The sequence below is a fragment of the Protobothrops mucrosquamatus genome, unplaced genomic scaffold (assembly GCF_001527695.2).
Source record: "Protobothrops mucrosquamatus isolate PMUCROS unplaced genomic scaffold, P.Mucros_1.0 scaffold1232, whole genome shotgun sequence".
In the NCBI taxonomy this organism is placed as follows: Eukaryota; Metazoa; Chordata; class Lepidosauria; order Squamata; family Viperidae; genus Protobothrops; species Protobothrops mucrosquamatus.
Genome location: NW_015387439.1, coordinates 701,921 through 724,609, shown reverse-complemented (window position 1 = coordinate 724,609; position 22,689 = coordinate 701,921). Strand labels below are relative to the sequence as shown.

Below are 22,689 nucleotides of genomic sequence, written 5' to 3'. Positions count from 1 at the left end.
TGTGGACAGAAAAGAGCCACACAGGTGTTTTACTTGTCATGTAGAAGAGAGAGAAGGGTTTTGTGACAGCTGCAAATTCGGGTATCCAAAGTGCTTCTGGTGCATTTCTACATCAATTCCTTACATTTAGGATCCGTATTCCTCTTCTCTGCCCACAAAACAGAATCGTTGGACTGATTTATTATTACTGTGCAAAACTTGGTTTTTCAGCACAACTGGTGTTTTGCTGCATTAGAAGAAATTAGATCAGGTTTCAATCTGGGTCCCTTTAAGAGAGGTGGGCTTCAATTCCCCAGCCGGCATGTTGGCTCCAGACATCTTAAAGCATGAAGAGTTGGAAGCCCACCCCTCTTAAAGTTGTCAAAATGGAAAAACTCTGCTTTGTGTGTGGTTTTAAACTCCATTTTAAGGTTTTCTCAAGCCATTGTAGCTCTGCCCTCAAAGCATCCTTTTTTAGAATGAGGCATTCTGGGACTTCAACTCCCAGAATTCCCCAGCCAGCATGAGTGGCTGGGGAATTCTGGGAATCGAAGTCCATAGCTTTTAAAATGAGGGGCAATGCAGATAAGATCTCCTGAGGGCTTAAGAAATCTGTGCCCTCTGTTGAGAGCCAAAGTGGATCCCAGAGAGATTCTGGCAGGTGAAGAAAAATCCTATTGGAACCACGTGGGATGATCACGTTACCTTCCGTGGTACAAGAGCCGTTTTGCATCCAATAATGCAGCTGGTGACAGGCCAGTTAGGGAGCACAACTTGGGTGGGGGGGAGGAGGAGGAGGAGGGTGGGCTGAGCTGGCAGACCCCATTTGCATGACTTCTGATCTAATTGCCCCCCTTTTAGATCTGCTATGATTTTTACACCCACCAATTTCATGTCCTCCTGCCCGTTTTAAAACACTTGTAGTAACCTATGCTGTTGCCCTTGGCCCCTCTTAGCCATGTTGTTATGTGTTCAATAAACCATTTCTCCCCCACACATGGCTCTCTCTCTCTCTAGGTCAATAAGGAAGAAATCGGGGTCTGCAGAAATGGGGCTGAATGGGAGGGTCAGAGGGCCTTTTGCAGGGGGGGGGCATCCTGATTCAAGATCATTCACCCCCAAAGACTGTCCTCTGGGGCTGCTACAGCAATGAAGATGCTCCTGGTTTGCTTGTCATCCTCCCATCGAGGTGTTGAACATATCCACACCTGCTTGCTAAGCCCAGTTTGCTTAATTATGGTTTATTGAATGAAACACACCTGATAGGGTCTCACCGTGTATCCAGATAAACCCAAACAATCCACACTTGGGCTTAGTGTGACTCCAAACAAAGTCTCAATGCTGGATAGCATTTTGGAGCAAGACCCCAACAATGTCCAATACCAACACTTTCTAAATTGGATGTTGGGCAGCCAAGTTCGGTCTACAAAAACAGCAGCCGAGCAAATATATTTCCAAACAAGCAAAATAACATATATCTTAAAAAAAAATCTGCATACATTGCAATTTCCTCAAGGGCGATTCTAAAAATTAACAAGGGGGGGGGAGAACACTGAAACTAAGAAGACTGTAGTTTGTTTAAAAACAGCTCTACATGCTTACCTGGATCCTACTGTTAACTCTGAAAGAATAGAAGATTTCCATCTACAGAAGGTAATATACACGTGAATATATTTTGTACAGATTAAAAAAAAAACATTCCACCCTCAACATCATTCAAAATTTGCTTTTTGGAAGTATCTGGATTTTTTTCCCCAAAGGTAGTGCAACTGTTTATTCGTGCTGTTCTGCTCTCACGTATTTGTGTGACTTTTTTTCATGTGTTAACTGCCACCATCAGTGAAAAACATAACAGACCTAGGTTCTAGATCAGGAATCTCCAGACTTGGCAACTTTTAAGACTTGTGGACTTCAACTCCCAGAAGCTAGTTGGGGAATTCTGGGAATTGAAGTCCACAAGTCTTAAAGTTACCAAGTTCGGAGACCCCTGTTCTAGATAAATTCAAGGGTCTTGACTGAAGGAAGATCTGAGAATACAGCCTTCATTTCTGCTCACCAACGCAGTTTCATCTCGTCTGAACATTAGGCCTGAAACCAAAATTGGAGTTAACCATACTTCCGGCTTGTTGAAACCAGCTCCTTTTATAAGTCTTGAGTTGAAATTTACTAACATCAACAGTCCCATACGTTTGGGAACGAAATTGAGAAGAAGATCTTGCTTGAACTTGCTCCTATCCACTGGCTGGAGTGGTCTTCAGCTGCCTAGGCCAGTCTATCTGCAAAAACTGTCAACCAGGTGCTTTTGAGGCCACTTACTCAAACCCTGCACACTCAAGTAAGTGTATAGTTGGAGCTTTGCGTTCTGGTAAGCTGTGGCTTGAACCTGAGTGAGGAAAAGAGAAGCCAAAGCTGAGCATGTCTTCAGTGTTTCTCCTAGACTTGTGTTCCTCAATTTGGCGAGTTTAAGAGGTGTGGACTTCCACTCCCAGAATTCCCCAGCCAGCATTAAAGTCTACACATCTCAAAAAAATGCTGGCTGGGGAATTCTGGGACAGGAAGTCCACAGCTCTTAAAAGTTGCCAACTTTGAGGAACATGAGTCTAAGAGGAACAATAAGGAGATACCTCATGGGGTCCACCTACGTTGATCCAAGAAGCAAAAGACCACTGACTGGTGAAAATTATACAAGCATTTCCTTAACCACTGTTTCTTGAATTAGGTCACCCAAAAGAGAGTAAGTCTATCTCTCTTAAAGTTACCAGGTTTGAGAAACATAGTCTAGGAGGAACGTTCAAGAGATACTCAACTTGAGGTCCACTTTCCTGAAATCAAGAAGCAAACAAAGGATCCACATTGATTGGTGAAAACGGTACAGATATTTGGTTAACCATGGTTTCTTGAATTAAGTCCACCAAAGGTGGGATTGTGTGTACAGTGCATTACACCACAATCAAATAATTTCTGTGGGGACACCTGAAGAATGGAGATCAGATTGAGAGGTTCACCTTGGCTTCATGATAGGTGGACAGCAACACCAGGTCCTCTCTCTTCATCTCCTGGGCCACCTTCCTGAAGGATTTCAACATGGCGGCCTTACAGAGCCGGCTAGGTCGGGATTCACCTCCTGGATTTGCAATGCTGGGGGGAAAAAACAGAATAACAAATCAACCCCAACTCAACCCCAAGACAATCTTGACAATTCCAAGTCAATCTCAAATCAACCCCAAGTCAATCCTAAATCGATCTCGTCAATTCCAGGTCAATCTCCAATCACTCTGAATTCATCCCCAGGTCAATCCCAAGTCAATCCCAAATCAAACTCAACCACCCAGCCAATGCAGACTAGCCTTGGTCTCCCCTGACCCCCCAGCCCTCAACACCCTCCACTCACTCCCTTTCTGCCTTCCCGACAGCTCCGTTCACACATTCCAGCATCTTGTCTCCTGCGCACCAGTTGAGACTCAGCGAGGCACATTCTGACGAGGAGCTGAGAGGGGTCACGGGGGGGCCTTCGAAGAGGTAGATCTTCTTGTGACAGTACGGAGCAGGCAAGCCATCCCCCGGTCCCAGCTGAACCCGCTCGTTGATGAACTGATGGAGACCGTCACAGTTGTGGTAAGGGTCAGCTGAAGACGGACAAGTCCAAAAGCCAAAGGGAGAGAAAACAGGGGTCAGGGCAACGCTCTACGGCCAGTCCTTGACTTACGACTACATGTCCAGCGCATCCAATAATCACCTAGGACAATGCTGGTGATGTACACGGGGTGAAGGAAGTGGCTGAGCAGGGCCCCCTGGACCCCCAGGACGCTCCAGCGGGTCAGCTTGTCGCTGCCAGAGGCACAGTAGACGTGGCCGGACAGCATGGTGGGAGAGCAATACGAGACCGAGGTGAACTGCCCTTTGACCCTGACGTGAAGGTCGGCCGAAGGGTTCGACTGCAACAAGCGGGAGCTGGAAGGAACCAAGCGCAGCGGGGAGAGGTCAGCTCGGCGGAAAAGAGGGGGGGGCAAATATTGGACCACTCACTCGCTGGACACTCACTGGAGTTTTCTCGCTGCTCCGTGTGGCATTTGGCTCAGGTAGAGGTGCAGGTGGCACCTGGGCTTCAACCGGAGGTGCCCCCTGCCTTCGACCCAGCAAAAGATGCCCTCCTTGAGCGCGGCAGGATCCTGGCTACAGCATAGCAGGAGCTGCTTGTAGAGGTACCTGAGCAGAGTCAAAGGATGGGGTGAGCACAGCTACTCAACGGCACCTCCCATTAAACAGGGACCGAAGCAGCCCAACTGCATCAAGGAGCTACAGGTAGTCCTCGGCTTACGACAATTTGTTTAGTAACCAAAGTTATTACAACAGCGCTGAAAAAAGTAACATTTTTCACATTTACGACCGTGGCGGCATCTCCAAGGTCACGTGATCCAAAGTCAGAGGCTTGGCAACTGACTGGTATTTATGACAGCTGCACATCCCAGGGTCACGTGATCTCCTCTGGCGAACTTTCCGACCAGCCAAGCCGACGGGGGGAAGCCAGATTCACTTAACAACCGTGTTACTAACTCAGCACCTGCAGGGGTTCACTTTAACAGCTGTGGCCACGAAGGTCCTAAAGCTGGGCCAAACTCACTTTGCGACCGTTGGGTTCAATTGCAGTCGTAAGCCGAGGACTACCTGTGGAAGGGAGGCATCTCAGCCGGGGTCCCTCCCTCTCCCTTCCTCAAGCCCAGCTGTCCTTCTGGGGAGGGGCCTCACCTCGTCAGGGCTCGGCGGGCCACCACCAGGCCGTGCAAGTCGTGGAGTCTGCGGCCGTCAAACTCCATCCAGCCGCCGTAGCAAGCGTCCCCCGTCCCCAGGGCCACCAGCTCGTACGTCTCCCGGCAGGCGCCCTGGCTCTCGGCCACCTCTTCAAAGCAGATTTTATTTAGTTCGTTTAGCGTGTGGCGACTACAGAGGTCAGGCAGTCACTGATGCACAGCACTCGTAAAACACGTTACACGTACAGGCACAAATGCAAGTTTAAATAAAGCATCAGCGTTTGCATGGAGGTGAAGCGTGGGGATGCTACAATAAACAGGATAAAATATTAAATTAGGGTAAAAAAAACATGATAAAATTAGGGCGCTGTGGCGTCACAACAGGATTCAGGGGTAGGCAACCTTGGCCCCTTCATGACTCCCGGACTTCAACTCCCAGAATTCCTGAGCCAGCCACGCTGAGGGGAAAGGGAGAGGTTTCCAAGCTGAGCCATGCTGGCTCAGGAATTCTGGGAGTTGAAGTCCGGGAGTCATAAAAGAGCCAAGGTTGCCTACCCCTGGGATAGATGCTCTACAGGGAGTCCTCGGCTTACGACCACCATTTTCTGTTGCCAAGCGAGACATTAGTTAAGTGTGTTTTGCCCCATGGTATGAACTTTCTCGCCACTGCAGTAGTTTGAGTCACACAATTGTTAAGCGAAAGTGGCTTCCCCATTGACTTTGCTTGTCAGACGGTCGCAAAATGGGATCACGTGACCCCAGGAGGCTGAAACTGTCATAAGTACATGCCAGTTGCCAAGCGTCCAAAATTTGATCATGTGACCTTGGGGATGCTGCAACGGTCGCGGGGGAAACGGTCCTTTTTTTCAGCGCCACTGTAACTTCAGTCACTAAACGAATGGTTATAAGTCGAGGACTATCCGTGGTCTAATATCCAAGGAAGCTAACCGTCTACCTGCTTCTGGTGTGGCTTTTTCAGAGAAGAGAGAGGATCAGGGAAGACCCCGGGGGGGCTTCGTAGAGGGGAAACACTCCTAGACTCCACGCAGTGGAGAAGGCGGACTTGGGCCGGCCCTGGGGTGGCCCTGCGTTGGGGCTGACCCTCTGGCCAAGCTGGCCAGGAAGACCCCAGATGGGCCACCTTCCAAAACCAAAGCGGGACTCACCTCGCTCCAGAATGAACGCCGCCAGGTTGCCCAAACAGCCGTGGTAGGCCGGCTGCTTCTCCAGAAGCATTTCGCACACGACCCGGGTGATGGCGGCACATCGCTCTTGATGGAAGGATTCTGGGGAAGGAAGGCCAGGAGATGGATCAGGCCGGACACCCACTTATTCCACCTGGAAGGTGGATCACTTGTCCTTCTGCTCCCCAAGACTGGTCCAGAAGGAGGATCAGGCAGGAGGGGGAGAGGTGGGGAGGAAGAGGAGGGTGGGGTCCTCGCTGCTCTGAGCTTGGTGGTTTTCTTGCAGACATTTCATGACCCAACTAGGGAACATCATCAGTGCTAGCAGAGAGTCAGTGTGTGGAGAGAAGGAAAGAGAGAAAAGAGGAAGAAGAAGGAGGAGGGGGGGGGCTGGTTTTCTTGCAGACATTTCATGACCCAACTAGGGAACATCATCAGTGCTAGCAGAGAGTCAGTGTGTGGAGAGAAGGAAAGAGAGAAAAGAGGAAGAAGAAGGAGGAGGAGGAGGAAGGGGGGGCTGGTTTTCTTGCAGACATTTCATGACCCAACTAGGTAGCCTCATCAGTGCTAGTAAGGAGTGAGGCGTGTGGAGTGGAGAGAGAGGAATGTTACAGATTTTGCAAAGCTTCTAACAAGGAGAAAATCTCAAGATTTTCTTATAAATAATTACTGCACAGTGTTGCTTATTGGGTTTGGGGTCCCGAGTCTGATTCCCCCATAATAGTGGTAGGAAAGACAGAGCCATCCTGTTTTAAATCAGTTTTGCAAAACAACAAGCTGTTTTGTACACACACTCCCTGTACAAATGTATTGATTTTCTTTTATGTATGTATTAAATTTGTTGGCCTCTCACCGCTGGGCTTTGGAGGGGGGAGGAGGCAGAGCCCAGCTCCAGGGCCTGCCTTCTGGGCCAAGGCTGGACCTGGGGAGGAGACAAGAGGGAGAAGAAGCAGTCTTAGGCGAAAAAAATATCAAACCTGGGCAGACAATAAAACAATAATGGTTAACACTAACTTTGATCCATGCTTTTGTATTTATGCTTTTTTCACACCCGGAATCACTTGGGGTAGGGAGACAGGGAATTTAATTCAGGTAGTCCTCAACTTACAACCACAATGGAGTCCAAAATGTCCCTGGCTAAGGGAGACATTTGTTACGTGACCCATTTTACGACCTTTAAAATTCAGGATCCCTCAACCAGGCCCGTGGCAACCCGGGACGCCTGCAGCGGGGTTCCCACGCGTTGGGGGCGCTGCATTCAAGCCTCCCCCCCTACGCCGGTCCCTTTGCACCCTGCCCTCGGAGACCCCCCTCCCAGACCCCCTTTGCACAGCAGCCCCCCCCCCCACCTCTCCCTGCAGCATCCCCAGGAGGGTCCAGATCTTCCCGGGCGCCAGCTGGGAGCTTCCCCTCCTTCCAGGGCGGGGCTCTCTGCCCTTTCCGGTAGGGGGGCGCAAAGTTGGCATCCTCCATTCCGTCTTTCTTTCTTTCTTTCTTTCTTTCTTTCTTTCCTTTTCCTGCAAAAGTGGACGAGAAGCACGCCGCAGTTTCAGCAGGGCGGCGTCTAAAACGGCAAGCGAGTGGAAGAGGGGCGGGCTTCAGTTCCCAGAATCCCCCAGCCAGGCGGTGGCTGCTTGGGAGGGGGGCGCCCAGGGAGGACCCACCCGCCGGGCCGGGGAGGAGCGCGTGCGGAGGGCGCCCGCTTGCAACAGGTGGCGGGAGCGGAGCCCGGGGAGGCGCGGCTGGGCGGGGCGTGTCTGGGGAGGGGCCTGACCACGCCCCTCCTTCCCCGGGGAGGGGGCCAGGGAGGGATCCCTTCTGCTCCCCCACGAGCCAATCAGGAGCCCGGAGCCTCCTGTTGCCGAGCTAGGGGCCCCCGCCGACGGGAACCGACCGATCGTGAGCTGCGGGGGTGGGCTGGGGTGGGGGCTCCAGTTTGGGAACTCCCCCCGCCCTCCCCAGCCAGCATGCTAATGAAGTTGAAGATGGGGGGGGACTCCCAAGTCCCAGAATCCCCCAGCAACATACTCTGGAACCTGAAGATGGGGGGGATTTCCAAAATTCTGTTTGCAAGCTATCCTGAAACTTTTGTGGATTTAAAAACTATCCCCCCCAAAAAAAGGTTATTGGGGTGCCCTTAGGAAAACACCACATTTTCCCCGCCCCAGAAAAGACATCAGATATTTATTAAAGTGTTTATTAGATCTATGTATTCTAATTTTACTCTGCTAAGCTTCAGGATTGGAAGAATTGCTCATTTTCATGTTTAAATACAATACAAGGGTGAAAAATCACCCACAACTTCTGGTGGCAAGCTGTTCCGCTGGTTAATTGTTCTCACTGTCGGGGAAGTTTCTCCTTAATTCCAAGTTGCTTCTCTCCTTGATTTTTCAGTGCCGTTGTAACTTTGGACGGTCACTAAATGAACTGTTGTTAAGTTGAGGACTGCCTGCACTGTCAAACTATTTAAGGAAGGTTTTTTAGTTAATTGCTTACAGCTGCTCCTGGACTTAAAACCATTTGTTTAGTGACCGTTCCAAGTTATAACATCTGGGTTGTTCAAACATTGGTGGAGGAAGAAGAAATGGACGGATGGCTGTCTGGAGACAGTTGCTGGAGATACCCCGGCTGAGGATGATGGGTTTCCTTCCAGTTCCTTGCTCTCCCTCGCCTCCAGTTGATCTCTCTGCCAGCCTGGGATCATGGGCAGGGGTGGCGGGGGTCCTCCTGATTGGGAGGGGCGTAAAATATCCCACCCTGAGCCTTGCAGGGGTGGTAGGGGGAGATGCCCACGGGGGGGTCTGCCACACAGCCCCTGGAGAAGTTGCTGAACAGGGAAACCTTGATCTGGACCAGCATCTGTCGCCCCTGCGGACAGAGAGACGAGAGTCAGGCGGGTCGCGGTGGAAGGGGCCCGCACTGCAGGGAGGGTAGCAAACCCACCTGCCCGTCTGTCACGCACTGCAACTGGTACTGGGGTCCCAGGAGGGGCTCCAGGGCGTCCACGAAGGAGCTGAGCTGGGGAGAAGAAACCGTGGAAAGAGGGAGGGGGGGTCAGGGAAGAGAGACCCAGCAATTCTGGGGGTGGGGACCCCAACAGCCCCCTTGCAGCTCGGAAACCCACCCACAGACCCAGTTGAGTTGAAAGGTTCTGCCCAGCATTACGATACCACGTAGTCCTTGTTTTACGACCACAATTAAGCCTCAAATTTCTATTGCTAAGCAAGACACTTCTTAAGTGAGTTTTGCCCCATTTTAAAACCTTTCTAGCCACAGTCGTTAAGTGAATCACAGCAGTTAAGGTAGCAACACGGTTGTTAAGTGAATCCGGCTTCCCCGTTGACTTTGCTTGTCAGAAGGTCGCAAAAGGGGGTCACGTGGCCCCGGGAACAGTGCGGCCGTCATAAATATGAGTCGGTTGTCAAGCATCCAAATTTTGACCACAGGACCTTGGGGATGCTGCAACGGTCGTAAGTGTGGAACACGGTCATAATTTTTTCAGTACAGTTGTAACTTTGAACGGTCACTAAATGAATGGTTGTAAATCAAGGATTACCTGTGTAGTATACAGGTTGTATGTAGTACAGTACACATATACAATAGAGCAGGGGTCTTCAAACTTGGCAACTTTTAAGACTTGTGGACTTCAAAGTTGAAGTTTGAAGACCCCTGGTATATAGTATGTAGCTACTCAACTTACAAAGATTAATTTAGTGACTGAAATTACGCCTTATTTTTGGTCCTCACACTTATGACCATGTCAGCACCCCACATAGTTGCGGGATCAAAATTTGAGTGCTTGGCATGCAGCCTGATTGCCAAATCTCAAGGTCATGGGATCACCCTTTGCGTCTTTTCCAGCTGCTTCGAACAGCAAAGTTAACCGAGGAAGACGGATCCCCTTAGTGACCAAGTGATTCAAACAAGAGGCTATTGCGGCCATATTTGGCAGACACTCAATTCTTGGGAAGTGAAGGGGAAAAAAACAGGTACCTGGTAACTCCGCCTGCAGGTGGGAATAATCTCAGCCTTTTCAAAAGCCCTGCAATTAAAAAAAATGGAAGCAAAACGGAGTTAATTAATGAAAAGGCAGAATAATTCTGGCTTTATTTGAGATTTATTTTAAAACTGGACTGTGCAAGTTAATCCTCTTTAAGGCTTCCTTCCAACCTTGCTATTCTGTTATTTCCTCCTTCCAGAGTAACTGGACAGTTTTCCCTTAGAGAAATCACTTTAAATTTCTGCTTCAAATTCCCGTGAAAGTCGGGGGTCCCCTTGGGCCCCCCCTTTTTTTCTGGCTCACCTGTCAATATTGTATTTGGTGCGCAGGAAAAGTGCAGCCCCAAAGAATTTATTTGGGCTGTTCAGGGTTTCGATGCAGCCAGCGCAAGTTCCATGTTTTCTCCATTCTTTCTCCCTGGAGGAGAAACAAATCACATTTCTAGACCTAGAGGTAGTCCTGGACTTACGACTGTTTGTTTAGTGGCCTTTTGAAGTTACAGCACTGTTGGGGGAAAAAAAGTGTCTTCCGAAAAAAAGTGTTTTACCAAAACTGGAAGTTGCTCAGATTGGTGAAAGTTGGCCAATGACGGTCCAGTTGGGGCACCAGATTCTGCAAGAAGGAAAAAATAAAGTTGACTTGAGACATCAGCAAAGAGATTGTGTCAGAATAACAGAGTTGGAAGGGACCAGGGAGGTCTTCTAGTCCAACCCCCTGTTTGAGCAGCAGACCCTGTGCTGGGGGTGTCCAACCTTGGCAATTTGTGTCCAACCTATTGTACGTTGAGGACTGCCTGTAAGCTACAACGTGCAAAGCCCGTCCTGGGTTATTTGACAAGAGGACCCAGCCCAAGAGTGAGACTACAATAACAATGGACTACAATAACAATGAAGCTTTTGGCTCCCTTAGGAGAGAAGTTTACAGACCGTCAGGTCGGAAGGGAAGAGACGCCAGTAGAGGCAGCATTCCTGGATGTCGCTCGGCCTGTGGGGTGAAAGGGGGAAGGCCGTTACAGCCAAGGCAGGGACCCCTTTCTCAGCTTCCCTTTTCCTCGGGGGAAACCCCACTTCCCAGGGTGCCCTCAGTGGGAGCCACGTGGGTCAAAACGGGGTTGGAAGAGGGGTCGGGGTTACGGGAAAGGCACGTGTCTTGTTTCAGACGGGAGCAGCTCACCACAATCCATGGATGGTCCAGTTCTTTGCGTTCTCGGACATGACGCAGTCAAACTGGCTCGGTAGAGACTTTGAGCAAAAGAGGAAAAGAGAAAAAGAAATCACGTCGTGAAGGCCTTGATGCTCTCTGGGCTTGGTGGTTTTCTTGCAGCTGTTTCGTGACCTAAAGGGAAGGGAATGATGGAGGAGGAGGAGGAGGAGGAAAGACTGTGGTGTCCTTGCTGTTCTCTGAGCTTGGTGGTTTTCTTGCAGACGTTTCATGACCCAGTTAGGTAACTTGATCAGTGCTAAAAAGAAGCACCAAAACACTGATGATGTTACCCAGTTGGGTCATGAAATGTCTGCAAGAAAACAACCAAACTCAGAAAGCAGCAAGGAGCCACAGTGTCCTCCTCCTCCTCCTTCTCTTCCTCCTCCTCCTCCTCCTCCTCCTCCTCCTCCTCCTCTCCACAAACCCCCCTCCCTTCTACCACTGATGATGTTACCCAGTTGGGTCATGAAACGTCTGCAAGGAAACCACCAAGCTCAGAGAGCGCCTAGTTCAGTCCTGAGCTACAAATATTCTTTTCAACTGGTAAAAATAAAATTGATCCTCTCTTTACTATCCTGATAATACTATCTGAGACACCCGTTAATCCCCAAATCCAACACACGCAGGGCTTGTCCCAGTCCAGCCGCAAGATGGCTTCAAAAACGGATTGTCAATTTGACTTGCCCCTCCCTTCTCTGAAACCCTCCAGGGACGGGTTGCCCACAACCTCTGGAGGAGGCAAGCCGTCCCGCTGGTTGATGGTTCATTAATCGTTGACATCCAATCCTAGAGGAGCTCTTTGCCTGGGGTGATGCCTCGAACCCTCCTCTTCAGAAGAAAAAGTGGCGATCCACTCACCACGCAGAAGGAGCTGGGCCACATCTGGACGAAGATCAGGCATTCCCAAGGACAGAGCCTGCGGGAAAAGTCAACCGCTTGATCACTCTGCCTCGGGCCTCCCCAGCCCTCACCCTTGCAGGACGTCCCACCTACCTGGAGTGGTTTTTCTCCGACTTCCCCCACAGCTTCTCGAAGCTCAAGAGATACAAGAAAGAGCCGGTCCAGAGGAAGCCGAGCATGGCCCAGCTCAGCGGCATGTCTGCAAGCGAAGCGGAAGGGGGTCAGAGGATAGGTGGCCCTCTCCTTGCATTGTCCCATTGAGCAGGAAGAGCTTTTTGGCTCCAAGAACAGAACCAAGAAGGTGGTCCAGTTGATGAGAAGTCTCAGGTTCCTGGTAGAACCTCGACTTTGCGGCAGAAAATTCCAGATTTGGTTGGTGAAGTCCTTATGGAAAGCTAGAAGGTGTCCGAAATGCCAGAGGACTTCTGGACCACGCTGGTGGTTCCCTGCTGCAGCTTCCTTGGTCCCCCTTGGCCAAGGTTGACCTTCCCTTCCACCACACCATCACAGAGAGGAACGTACCTGATCCCCCCCACACCTGTCCCCTGCAAGATCCAGCCACCAACCTACTCTGCAAGAAGCCTCCAGCTGCTTTCACTTCCTCCACTGTGGGGAGGAACCAGGGCTCAGCTGTGACCCAGACCCAGCCCCGGTGGGGCCTCACATCCTCCTGAAAGGAAGGTGGAAGAGGTAGATGCAGACCTCATGGTTTCGCAGGACTACTCAAGACCCAATGTCTCCACCTCGGCCACTGGAAGATGGATGGACTTCCAACTCCCAGAATTCCCCAGTCAGCAGGACAGGGATGAAAGCGAGGGTTCCTTTAATCCAGAGTTGAATGCAGAAATATTCCCCATTCCCCCACAGTGTGATTTGTTTCTCTCGACTTGCTTGCAAGCGCACAAAGTCACACCAGCAAATGCCCGGCTGTTTGACTGCGGGTCCCTCAAAACAAAATGCAGTTCATGTAATGATCCAAAGGATAGCAGGAGCTGGAAGGGCCCTTGGAGGTCATCTAGTCCAACCCCTTGCTTAAGCAGGAAACCCTAGGGCAGGGGTGTCCAAACGTGGCCACTTTAAGAGCCGTGGACTTCAACTCTCAGAATTCCCCAGCCCGCATGCACTGGCTGGGGAATTCTGGGGGTTGATGTCCACAGGTCTTAAAGTGGCCACGTTTGGAGACCTCTGCTCTGGGCAGGGGATTCTGGGAGCTGAAGTCCACAAATCTTAAAGCTATCAAGTTTGGACACCTTTACTGCCTACCATTCCAGACAAATGGCTGTCCAGTCTCTTCTTGAAAACCTCCAGCGATGGAGCACCCCCTACTTCTGGAGGCCAGCCGGTTAACTGGGGCAGGGTCTTTAAATCTAGTATCAAGGGGAGAAGATCCCCCCCTTGCCCTCCCCAGCTCCCCCTTCGGATTGGGGGGGGGGAGGCGCTCAGTTGCAACTAGTATTTTGACCTTCCCAGCTTCCCTTAGTCCTGGCATCTGGTCAAGCCACTTCCAGCTGTCTCCACCCCGTCAGCTGTTTGGCCACTAGGAGTAGTATCCTTGGAGAATCCCCCGCAGAGGACGAGGCCCACTCCAGCGACAGAGTAAAACCAGAGAGAAGCAGACGCAGGAGAAAATGAGATCCCTGCTGGTAAAAACAGAAAAATTTGGGGGGGGGAAACAATGGCTAATTGTAGCCCCCTCCCCCTGGGTGGCTCGGGGCTGCTTCTCAGCTGTTGCCCTTTGGCCGTGCAAGTCACACAAACAAATTTTGGAGGGGTAACAGGTCTCTGCTCCGGCTAAGGGTTGGTGGGAGGCCAGACAGCTGGCAACATCTGCGGAAGAAAGACATTTCAATTCTGCTTTTCGGTCCCCCAGGGAAAAAAAAAGAAGAAGAACCAGGAAATGCAAGTGGGTGGGGGGCGTTTTCCACTTACTTACTTACAAAAGCAGAAATTGGAAAACATTGTGCGGTGCAGCTGATTGGGCTGAATCCTTTGACGCTAAGTTCCTTGTAACTTTTTGGGAGGGTTTGCGATTTCCTTCCAAGCTTAGTTAGTTTCCTTTCCCACAACCTCCCCCCCCCCGCAGGAGGAGGGGGGGTGTTCTACTCTTCACACACCCCTGTGCCCACAACAGAAGAGAAACTGCACAGGCAGTTGTGAACCGAGTCACAAACTGCTCCTGTGGCTGCATTTTTTTTTTTTGAACCCGAGAAAGTATGGAAAGTGAATGAATTTTATTTTATTTTTTGGCTACGGCCCCTAACTCAAGGGGCTGCTCCCCTTTGCTCCCCAAATAGCTTTTTCTGTCTCAAATGCTTGTGAAAGAGCCAGATTTGGGGCAGGGGGAAGCATTGGGGTAGTGGGAAATAATAATAATGATGATGATGATGATGATGATGATGATGATGATGATGGAAGGGACCTTGGGGGGTCATATAGTCCAACCCCCTGCTCAGGCAGGAAATCCTATACCATTTCAGACAAATGGCCTCCCCATTATGGGCCTCCCCATTTACTTTAATATTAATATGGGGTAGATTGGGGGGGGTCTGCCATCAGGGGCTGGATACTGGCCTCTGGGTCCGCTTTGGAGGGTAAACTTAGCTGGCACCCACCGAATGACAGGGATCAATACAGGTAGCGCTCGTCTTACGATCAAAATTTCTGTCGCTAAGCGAGACACTTAAGTGAGTTTTGCCCCATTTTACAACTTTTCTCGCCACCGTCATTAAGCGAATCACGGCAGTCGTTAAGTTAGCAACATGGCTGTTAAGCGAAACTGGCTTCCCCGTGGACTTTGCTTGTCAGAAGGTCGCAAAAAGGGGACCCCGGGACATGGCCGCTGTCATAAGTATGAGTCAGGGCCGAGCATCCACCAGTTTTGATCACCTGGTTGTGTGAAAACTCTCATGAGTCGCTTTTTTCCGGGCCGCTGTAGCTTCGGTCACTAAATGAATTGTCGTTAAGTCGAGGACGGCTTGTACCGCCCACAATTTCTCCTTGCTGGATTTGAAAAAAAAAAGAGATTTGGGGGGGGGTTTGGGGGGCAAATCTTTATTACAGCTTATTTTGCTTAGGTGAGTCGCTTACAATCCCTCCGATGCTTCACGACTTCGGCCCGGCAAATGGAAAACAAAGTCCCTGAATTTCAGAAGATCTTCCAGGTGAGACGTTGGCCGCCTCCCGACAGCCCTTGGGACCCCCTTCGCAGCTGCGGCGCTCTCAGCCGGAGTGCCAGGAGCCCCAGCGAGGACCCGGGAGCCAGCCGTTAAAGCCCCACCCCTTTTTCACCGGCATGGCGCCTGTCACGTCAGAACGTCCGTTGCTGAGCAAGGCAGTTGTTAAGTGTGTCCTTTTCCCGAGGGAGTCGTTAACCAAATCCAGATTGTTGTTAAGTGAACCAGGTGGTCGTTAAGCAAATCTGGCTTCCCCCATTGACTTTGCTGGTTGGAATCCGGCTCGCAAGGTTGCAAATGGCGACGGCTTGGTTCTGGGATGCTGCAACTCGTGCCTAAGGCGGGACTAGAACTCACCGTCTCCGGGTGATTGCCCTGAAGTCACCCATCCAGCTTTCATGCCTAAGGCGGAACTAGAATTCACCATCTCTTGGTGATTGGCCTGAAGTCACCCAACTGGCTTCCATGCCTAAGGCAGGTCTAGAACTCACCGTCTTTGGATGACTGGCCCGAAGTCACCTATCCGGTTTCATACCTAAGGCGGAACTAGAACTCACCATCTTCAGGTGATTGGCCTGAAGTCACCCAGCCGGCTTTCACGCCTAAGGCGAAACTAGAACTCACCATCTCCCAGTTGCCTAAGGCAGGACCAGAATTCACCGTCTTCGGGTGATTGGCCCAAAGTCACCCAGACGAATTTCATGGCTAAGACAGAACTAGAACTCACTGTTGCCTGGTTTCTGGTGTGGCACTTTAACCACTAGACCAAACTGGTGCCAGGTCTATTTTGGGGCTACTCGGCAGAACAGGAGCGGTTGGGACAGCCATAATTCTCCTCCTCACAGCTGGGCCTTCTCAACCTGAGCCCTTTGAAGGGGTGCAGACATCCACTAATTAAGGGGGGGGGTCTCCCCAGGCGGACAACGACTTGCCGGTGCACCTGAAAAGGGGGATGTCCGATATGGTGATGTATCGCGCCACCATGGTCCTTGCAGCCGGGGGTGAGTGACGTCAACCCTTCCCCATCCGGACTTTGGGTGCCGAAAGGCAGGGGGGCTGCCGAGGGGAGAGCGGGTGGTCCGAAAAGCGACAAGGGTTCACGTGAAAGCAACAATGGCGTCAACTGACAGCAGACTTTTATGGGTAACGTACGTACACACGGACCCACAAACACAATACTCGGTCACAAAAACCCACCCCACCCCCCAATTCAAGGGTGGGGGTAGGGGGCCCCCATGGAGGTTGTTCTCCCCAGCTTCTCTGGGGTCCGGCTGGATGAACTAAACAGCCAAATCACCGGTACACCTTGCTTTACGGCCACAACGGGGCCCCAAAATTTCCATTGCTAAGCAAGGCTGTTGCTAAGCGATTTGTGCTTCATTTTACGACCCCTTTTGCCATGGTTGTTAAACGAATCACTTCAGTTGTATAGTGACTCATGCGGTCACTAAGCGAACCCGGCGTTCCCCATTGACTTAGCCGGTCAGTAGCCGGCCGGGAAGTTTACAAATGGTGATGACACGATCCCGGGGATGCTGCCACCGTCACAAATGCGAGTCGGTTGCCAAGCGCCCAAATTTTGATCACGTGACCAGGGGGATGCTGCAACGGTCGTAAGTGTGAAAAGCGGCCGTTAGTCTCATTTTTCAGGGCTGTTGCACCTCACTAAAATAGGTTTAAGTCGAGGATCACCTGGAATTAACTGTTTCTAAATATTTCTCTGCAGCCACTGGCTATGCGGTCTATTCCATTTATCTCCTTGGAAAAATCCAGAAGCCTTAAGAAGGAAGCCGGGGATGCCAGCCCAGACTCTGCTGGGACCCCCCACCCTATCCCACTTCCCCCACCCACCCCTGGCTGCCGCTCCTGTGCAGAAAACTCCGGAAGCAGAGAAGAGCAATTTTGGGGCGCTCGCAAGACCCAAACGTGCAAGGAAAGGGGTTTTTTGTTTTCAAAGCGTACACGATCCCTCGAGCGACACGAATAAACAAAGACAACAAAGACCACGTTTTGCCTGGACTTTAAAACCCACCACTCACACCGTAAGTCGGAAACAGATTTTTAAAAAATAGAGAAACGAGACAGGCACACAGTGTTGAAATCCACAGTGACAAGTAAGCCAAGCCACATTTTCAGGGGTGGTGCGTGGACTGGACATGGGGAGGGGCTGCCTTCTCGCGCTTGCTGGCCTGGGTCCTACTCTGCATCCAGCCAACGCTCCCACTGGGCCATGCCAGCCTTGCCCGGTCCGGTGCCCGGCCAAGTGGGCAGCTTGGATCTCCTCTGTTGTCTTGGACAGAACCCGGAGGACTTGACTTGGGAAAGGCTGGATGGAGCCTAAATATAAATTAAAACACTGGACTGTTGGTTTTTCTGAATGGACCCACCTCTAGCCGCATCATGGTGGTGATACCCCAGAGGAGATCAGCCCTGCCTCTTTCGGCAGTCACCCCATCCCTGTTTGGATGACCTCAAGGGTCCCACCAGGGCTCTTGGCTTCCCCGAGCTCTGTAGCTTTCAGCTACAGAAACATTCGTGGCCACACTAAGCCAAATTGGGCGGATGTTTATTTTCCCATCGGGCTGAAAAATAGCTGTTCCCGGCTTTTTCCCATGGGGAATCCTGGAAGCAGCCTAGTCAGTTTCTCAGTTTTCCTTTCCTCTTCAAGAGAGCAGTTTCTCCAGCAAGGGGGCTGCTCATCGGCCATCCTAGCCATTAAAGAGGGGGGTGGGCTGGGTGGCACCCAGACAGCCCAGCGGGTTCTTTGTACCAAGGGAAACATACACACACACACACACACACACACACACACACATGCACGTCCCCGGGGCCAAAGCTCAGGTTAGCCCCCCCCCTTGCCGTTTGCATGGGCATCACTTTAGCAACCAGAAAGCATGCATGTTGGTTCAGAAGATGGATGAGATTCACGCAGGAAACTTGGTTTAAATCGCTTGGATCGGAAGGCGTCCACTTTGGAGCTGAGGACGGAAGAAGTCGGTAACCGATTGCATTTGGTGAAAGTGGGGGGGGGAGATGGGGTGAGGGGCCGAAGTAGCTTCAGGCTTTCTTCAGCATCTTCGTGGTCTGGTTGTTGGCTTCGTTGATGCTGATCACATTGGCAACGGCCTGCCGGGGTGAGGGGCGGGGGGAGAGAAGAAAAGAAAGAAGCACTGAGCAGGGGGTTGGACTAGAAGACCTTAAGGATCCCTTCCAACTCTGTTATTCTGTATTCTAAATGGTTGCCAACTTAATTAACCCTGGGGGCAGCTGGAGGGAGCCTTTACTTTTTAAATCAGGGGTCTTCAAACTTGGCCCTTTTATGACTGGTGGACTTCAACTCCCAGAATTCCTGGCTGAGGAATTCTGGGAGTTGAAGTCCACAAGTCATAAAAGGGCCAGGTTTGAAGACCCCTGATTTAAATAATAAAGCAATAGTGCCCTCTGCTGCTGAAGCAAGAAATAGCCACAGCAACATACAGATCGTCCCTGACTTACGATCACAATTGAGCTCAACATTTTGCTCCATTTTACGACCTTTCCCGTTGCCGTTGTTAAGCGAAACATCGCTCACCTTCTCTTTGATATTCTCCACCTGCTTGCTCTGGACATCAATCTCGTTGCTCATGTCCACCGCCATGCTGCGCAGGTTACTCAGCATGCTGTCCACCTGGGTCAGATTCTGCTCTATCTCATCCTCCACGTCGTCCTTCATTACCCTGGACAAGAACACACGTGCAGAGAGCACTGTGGGGCTCAAGCGTGCCCACGCGTGAACACTGGGAGTCCCAAATGTAGGGTTTGCTGTTTACAAGCTCTCTCACGTTAGCAGGGCCTGAGCCCTGCGTTCGAGATTCCGGTCGTCTCCTCCCCCTCTCCTCCCTCCTAGCACTGATGATGTTCCCTAGTTGGGTCATGAAATGTCTGCCAGAAAACCACCAAGCTCAGAGCGCACCAAGGACCCCCACAGTCCCCCATTCCTCCTCCTCCTCCTCCTCCAGAGACCCTTTGCCCTACCGCTGGATGAAGGGCCCGCTCATCATCATCTGTGTCCCTGCGGTCATCATGATGGGTTGCTGTGAGACCACATCCTGGCTGTTGCCAGAGGCCGCCTTACTAGCCTCCATGGCCTTCATGTTCTTTAACCTGGAATGAAAAAGGAAAAACATCCTTGCCTGCACCCTCTCTGAGGCTCCCCTGTTAGAAGACACGGGGGTCCAGGGGGGTCAAAGAAGTCAAGATGGCCGCCATCACCGTGCGCTCCAAACCTTGCCCCTTTTTCAGGCTGCCCTCTTGACTTCTTTGACCTTCCCTCCCTGCCCTGTAGACGCTTCTCTGCCAGGGTCCCTTCTTTGGAGGACGAGAGAGCACAGAATAAATCCACAAAGGAAAGGCCAGCAAGGAGATGCAGGAAAGCCTCCTTATACAAGAGCAGTTTATCTGCAAACACCCGACTTGGGAAATACAGGCCCGAAACACCCTGGTCCAATCCAGGACTGACTGACTGTTGTGTACACATGCACACACGATCACCGTGGCTCACAGCATGCTTAAACCACGAATCCTAGCTTCCCGCAAGGAGTTGTGCCCACCCGAGAACTTACTTGGCGCAGGGGCAGACGAAAAGGCCGCAACACTTGGCCATGTCACTGAGGTTCTTCTCAGCTTCCTTCATGTCTTGGATAATCTGGTCTAAACCGTCCTCAATGCGGTCCAGCTGCTCTGAGCGGGAGGAGGGGGGGGAGAGAAGACCGTGAATACGGGGAGGGGGAAGGGCCCTCCAGAGGCCATCCATAGGGGAGCGGCAGTTGTGTCCAAAGAGGCTAAAACCATGCAAATTTTAGGACCACTTTTTGCCATGGTCGTTAAACAGATGATCATTAAGTCTACCTCATTAACTTATCATGAGGGGCCTGAATTTTATTTTTTTTGTGTGATTTCTTTGCCCCAGTCAGACCTGTACAATTGGGGTGGTGTTTAAAAATGTGGAAAGAAGCACAGATAAACAATGAACGGGTTCAAATTTTACGCTGTCATAATGTGGTTTGATTTAGCATGGGGGTATAACTGTGGTTTATAACGGGGGTCTCCAATCTTGGCAACTTTAAGACTTGTAGACTTCAACTCCCAGAATTCCTCAGCCAGCCATGAATTCTGGGAATTGAAGTCCACAAGTCTTAAAAGTCGCCAAGGTTGGAGAACAGTGGTATAAGACTTCCATGAACCATGATTAAAGAAATGCAGTTTAGGATGTGGGGATAATCCAGCAATTTTCCCACTGCGAGAAATCCTCAGAATTTACCCCCTTGGTCGTCCAGCATCACCAAAGTTCGAATCCCGGCATCTTTGCTCTGTGGGAAAATCAGAAACAAACAAGAATGAACAATGGCTTGGCTAGAATTTTTTTAAAAAACGGGTGTCTCATTTCCCCCCAAGTGTTCCCTGTTAGCTAGTCATAAAAATGCTATTCACCCCTCCCTCGCTTCGCCTCTTACCTCATCCACCAGCTGCAGCATTCGCCTGGTACTTTCCAGAGACTGGAAAAAAAATTAAAAAAAATAAATAAAGAAGAATGAGAGAAAAACAGTCACTGTCCTTCCGTATTGTCTGTTTCAGAAGACTGGACTAAAAATATATATATATATCTGTTTTTAACTAAGAATCCTGGAAACCCCATTGCAGACATTCCAAAAATTCAGACTTAAAAAACAGCTTGTTTTTTTAAAAAAAAAAAAAAAAAAAGAGTCAGCTTCTACTGCCTGCTCTGCATATTTTTCTCATTAATTGGAAGTGAAAAAGACGATGCTTAATCAGCTCTAAAGCACTCGAGGTGTTGTCGGCACCCACAAACTGACTGCAAAAGGAAAAACCCGGCAATATTTGAGCTCAGCATATACAATACAAATTACGACAGTTCAAAGTTACAGTGACACCGATGACCATTTTCCACACTTACGACCGTTGCAGCATCCTTGTGGTCCCGTGATCAGAATTCGAATGCTCGGCAACTAGCTCATACTTACGACGGTCGCAGCATCCCACGGTCACCTGATCCCCTTTTGCAACCTTCAGACAAGCAAAATCAACGGGGGAAGCCAGATTCCACTTAACAACCGAGTCACTAACTTAACAACTGCAGTGATTCACTTAACAACTCTGGCAAGAAAAGTCATAAAATGGGGCAAAACCCACTTAACAACTGTACTGTTCAGATTCTGGAAATGGAGATGTCCTTGAATTGTCATTATTTTAATTTCTGTCTAGCCCTTAACAAAATATTCTGGAAGTCAGTCCTTCCTTGCGGTTTTCCCTCTCTAAGGTGACGAAAAAGGGCTCCTGAACCTTTAATTAGAAGCTTTCTCTTTCTGCCATTAATTGTTATTCGTTCCACACAGCAGCAACATGACTGGTAAACTGTTGATTAAGCTGCAGTTTAATTGCCCTGCGACTGGATGGCTTTAATTACAATTTTCTTATTTTTCTTTCCTTTTAATAAAAAAAAAAAAAAACAGCCCAGCACTGTTCTGCTAATAGGAAAAATAAGAAAATGCAAGGATTTGGGCAATTAAAGATCAATTAAGAAGCAATTAACCAGTTATCCACTGGTCTATCTCCGACTCTGGTGAAATAGGAAGTACTTCTAGGCACCGGTAGCTGCTTATTTCAAAGGGGAAAAATATTAATTAAAGCTGCAGGAGTCCTGATGAATCTCCTAATCCAAATTGAACAATTTGATCCTGCAATTTTATTTCATTGGAGGGGGCAGGGAGGAACCCAAATTACAAATCGGGTCAGAGAAAGGAGGATGCAGCCCAAATGCACAGAAAGATACAGGAAGTCCTTGACTCACAACCGCAACTTAAATTTCTGTTGTTAAATAAGACCGTTGTTGTGAGTTTTGTCCCATTATACGACCTTTCTTGCCACAGTCATTAAGTGGATCACTGCGGTTGTAAAGTTAGTCACACGGTTGTAAAGTGAATCTGTGCCCCCCTTGACTTTGCTTGTCAGAAGGTCTCAAAAGAGGATCACGTGATCCCCGGAACGCTGCGACCGTCGTAAATGTGAGTCAGTTGCCAAGCGTCCGAATTTTGATCACGTGACCACAGGGAGGCCGAAACGGTCGCAAATGCGTAAAATGGCCATAAGTCACATTTTTCAATGCCGTTGTAACTTCAGTCACTAAACATATAGATGTAAGTCGAGGACTACCTCTAACAAGTTGGAAATTTTGCTCCCTGTTTACAAAAAGGACTAAATTTCATAAATGAATAAATGCCTGTCAAGAATATGAAGATGAGGCTGAGCCAAGGGGGAGGCTTCCTGCCCTCCGGGGTGCCCCACTGGCGCCCTGCCCCGTTTCCGGGGGGGGCAACGGCCATCCTGATCAGAGGAAGGGGCCTGATCAGAGGAAGGAAGCCCCGCACCTCGTTGTTGATGTGGTGGATCCGCTGCTCCAGGCCTTCCGACTCGGATCCTGCCACGCTGCCATGCTGGGCTGCCAT

The 22,689-nt window shown here is 50.2% G+C and overlaps 3 protein-coding genes across 3 annotated transcripts; 1 reads left to right on the top strand and 2 right to left on the bottom strand.

Annotated features, from left to right (window-relative positions):
- Nucleotides 1–2,251: 2,251 nt before the first annotated feature.
- ADAD2 (adenosine deaminase domain containing 2) lies at nt 2,252–7,384 on the bottom strand. Its single transcript, XM_015821016.2, has 8 exons — nt 7,261–7,384; nt 5,894–6,013; nt 4,726–4,876; nt 4,021–4,185; nt 3,716–3,930; nt 3,371–3,605; nt 2,985–3,117; nt 2,252–2,362 (listed from the first exon to the last, which is right to left on the bottom strand). Exons 1-8 carry the CDS (start codon nt 7,382–7,384, stop codon nt 2,252–2,254), a joined length of 1,254 nt encoding a protein of 417 aa, XP_015676502.2.
- Nucleotides 7,385–13,555: 6,171 nt separating this feature from the next.
- Nucleotides 13,556–17,032, top strand: LOC107291980 (cytochrome c oxidase subunit 7A2, mitochondrial). The gene is made up of 4 exons (XM_015821036.1): nt 13,556–13,657; nt 15,089–15,175; nt 16,104–16,188; nt 16,914–17,032. The coding sequence occupies exons 1-4, from the start codon at nt 13,643–13,645 to the stop codon at nt 16,967–16,969; spliced, it is 243 nt and encodes an 80-aa protein (XP_015676522.1). The 5' UTR covers nt 13,556–13,642; the 3' UTR covers nt 16,970–17,032.
- Nucleotides 17,033–18,244: 1,212 nt separating this feature from the next.
- LOC107291962 (synaptosomal-associated protein 25-like) lies at nt 18,245–22,689 on the bottom strand. The gene is made up of 8 exons (XM_029285049.1): nt 22,612–22,689; nt 20,680–20,721; nt 20,487–20,535; nt 19,789–19,906; nt 19,202–19,330; nt 18,933–18,939; nt 18,759–18,893; nt 18,245–18,313 (listed from the first exon to the last, which is right to left on the bottom strand). Exons 1-8 carry the CDS (start codon nt 22,687–22,689, stop codon nt 18,245–18,247), a joined length of 627 nt encoding a protein of 208 aa, XP_029140882.1.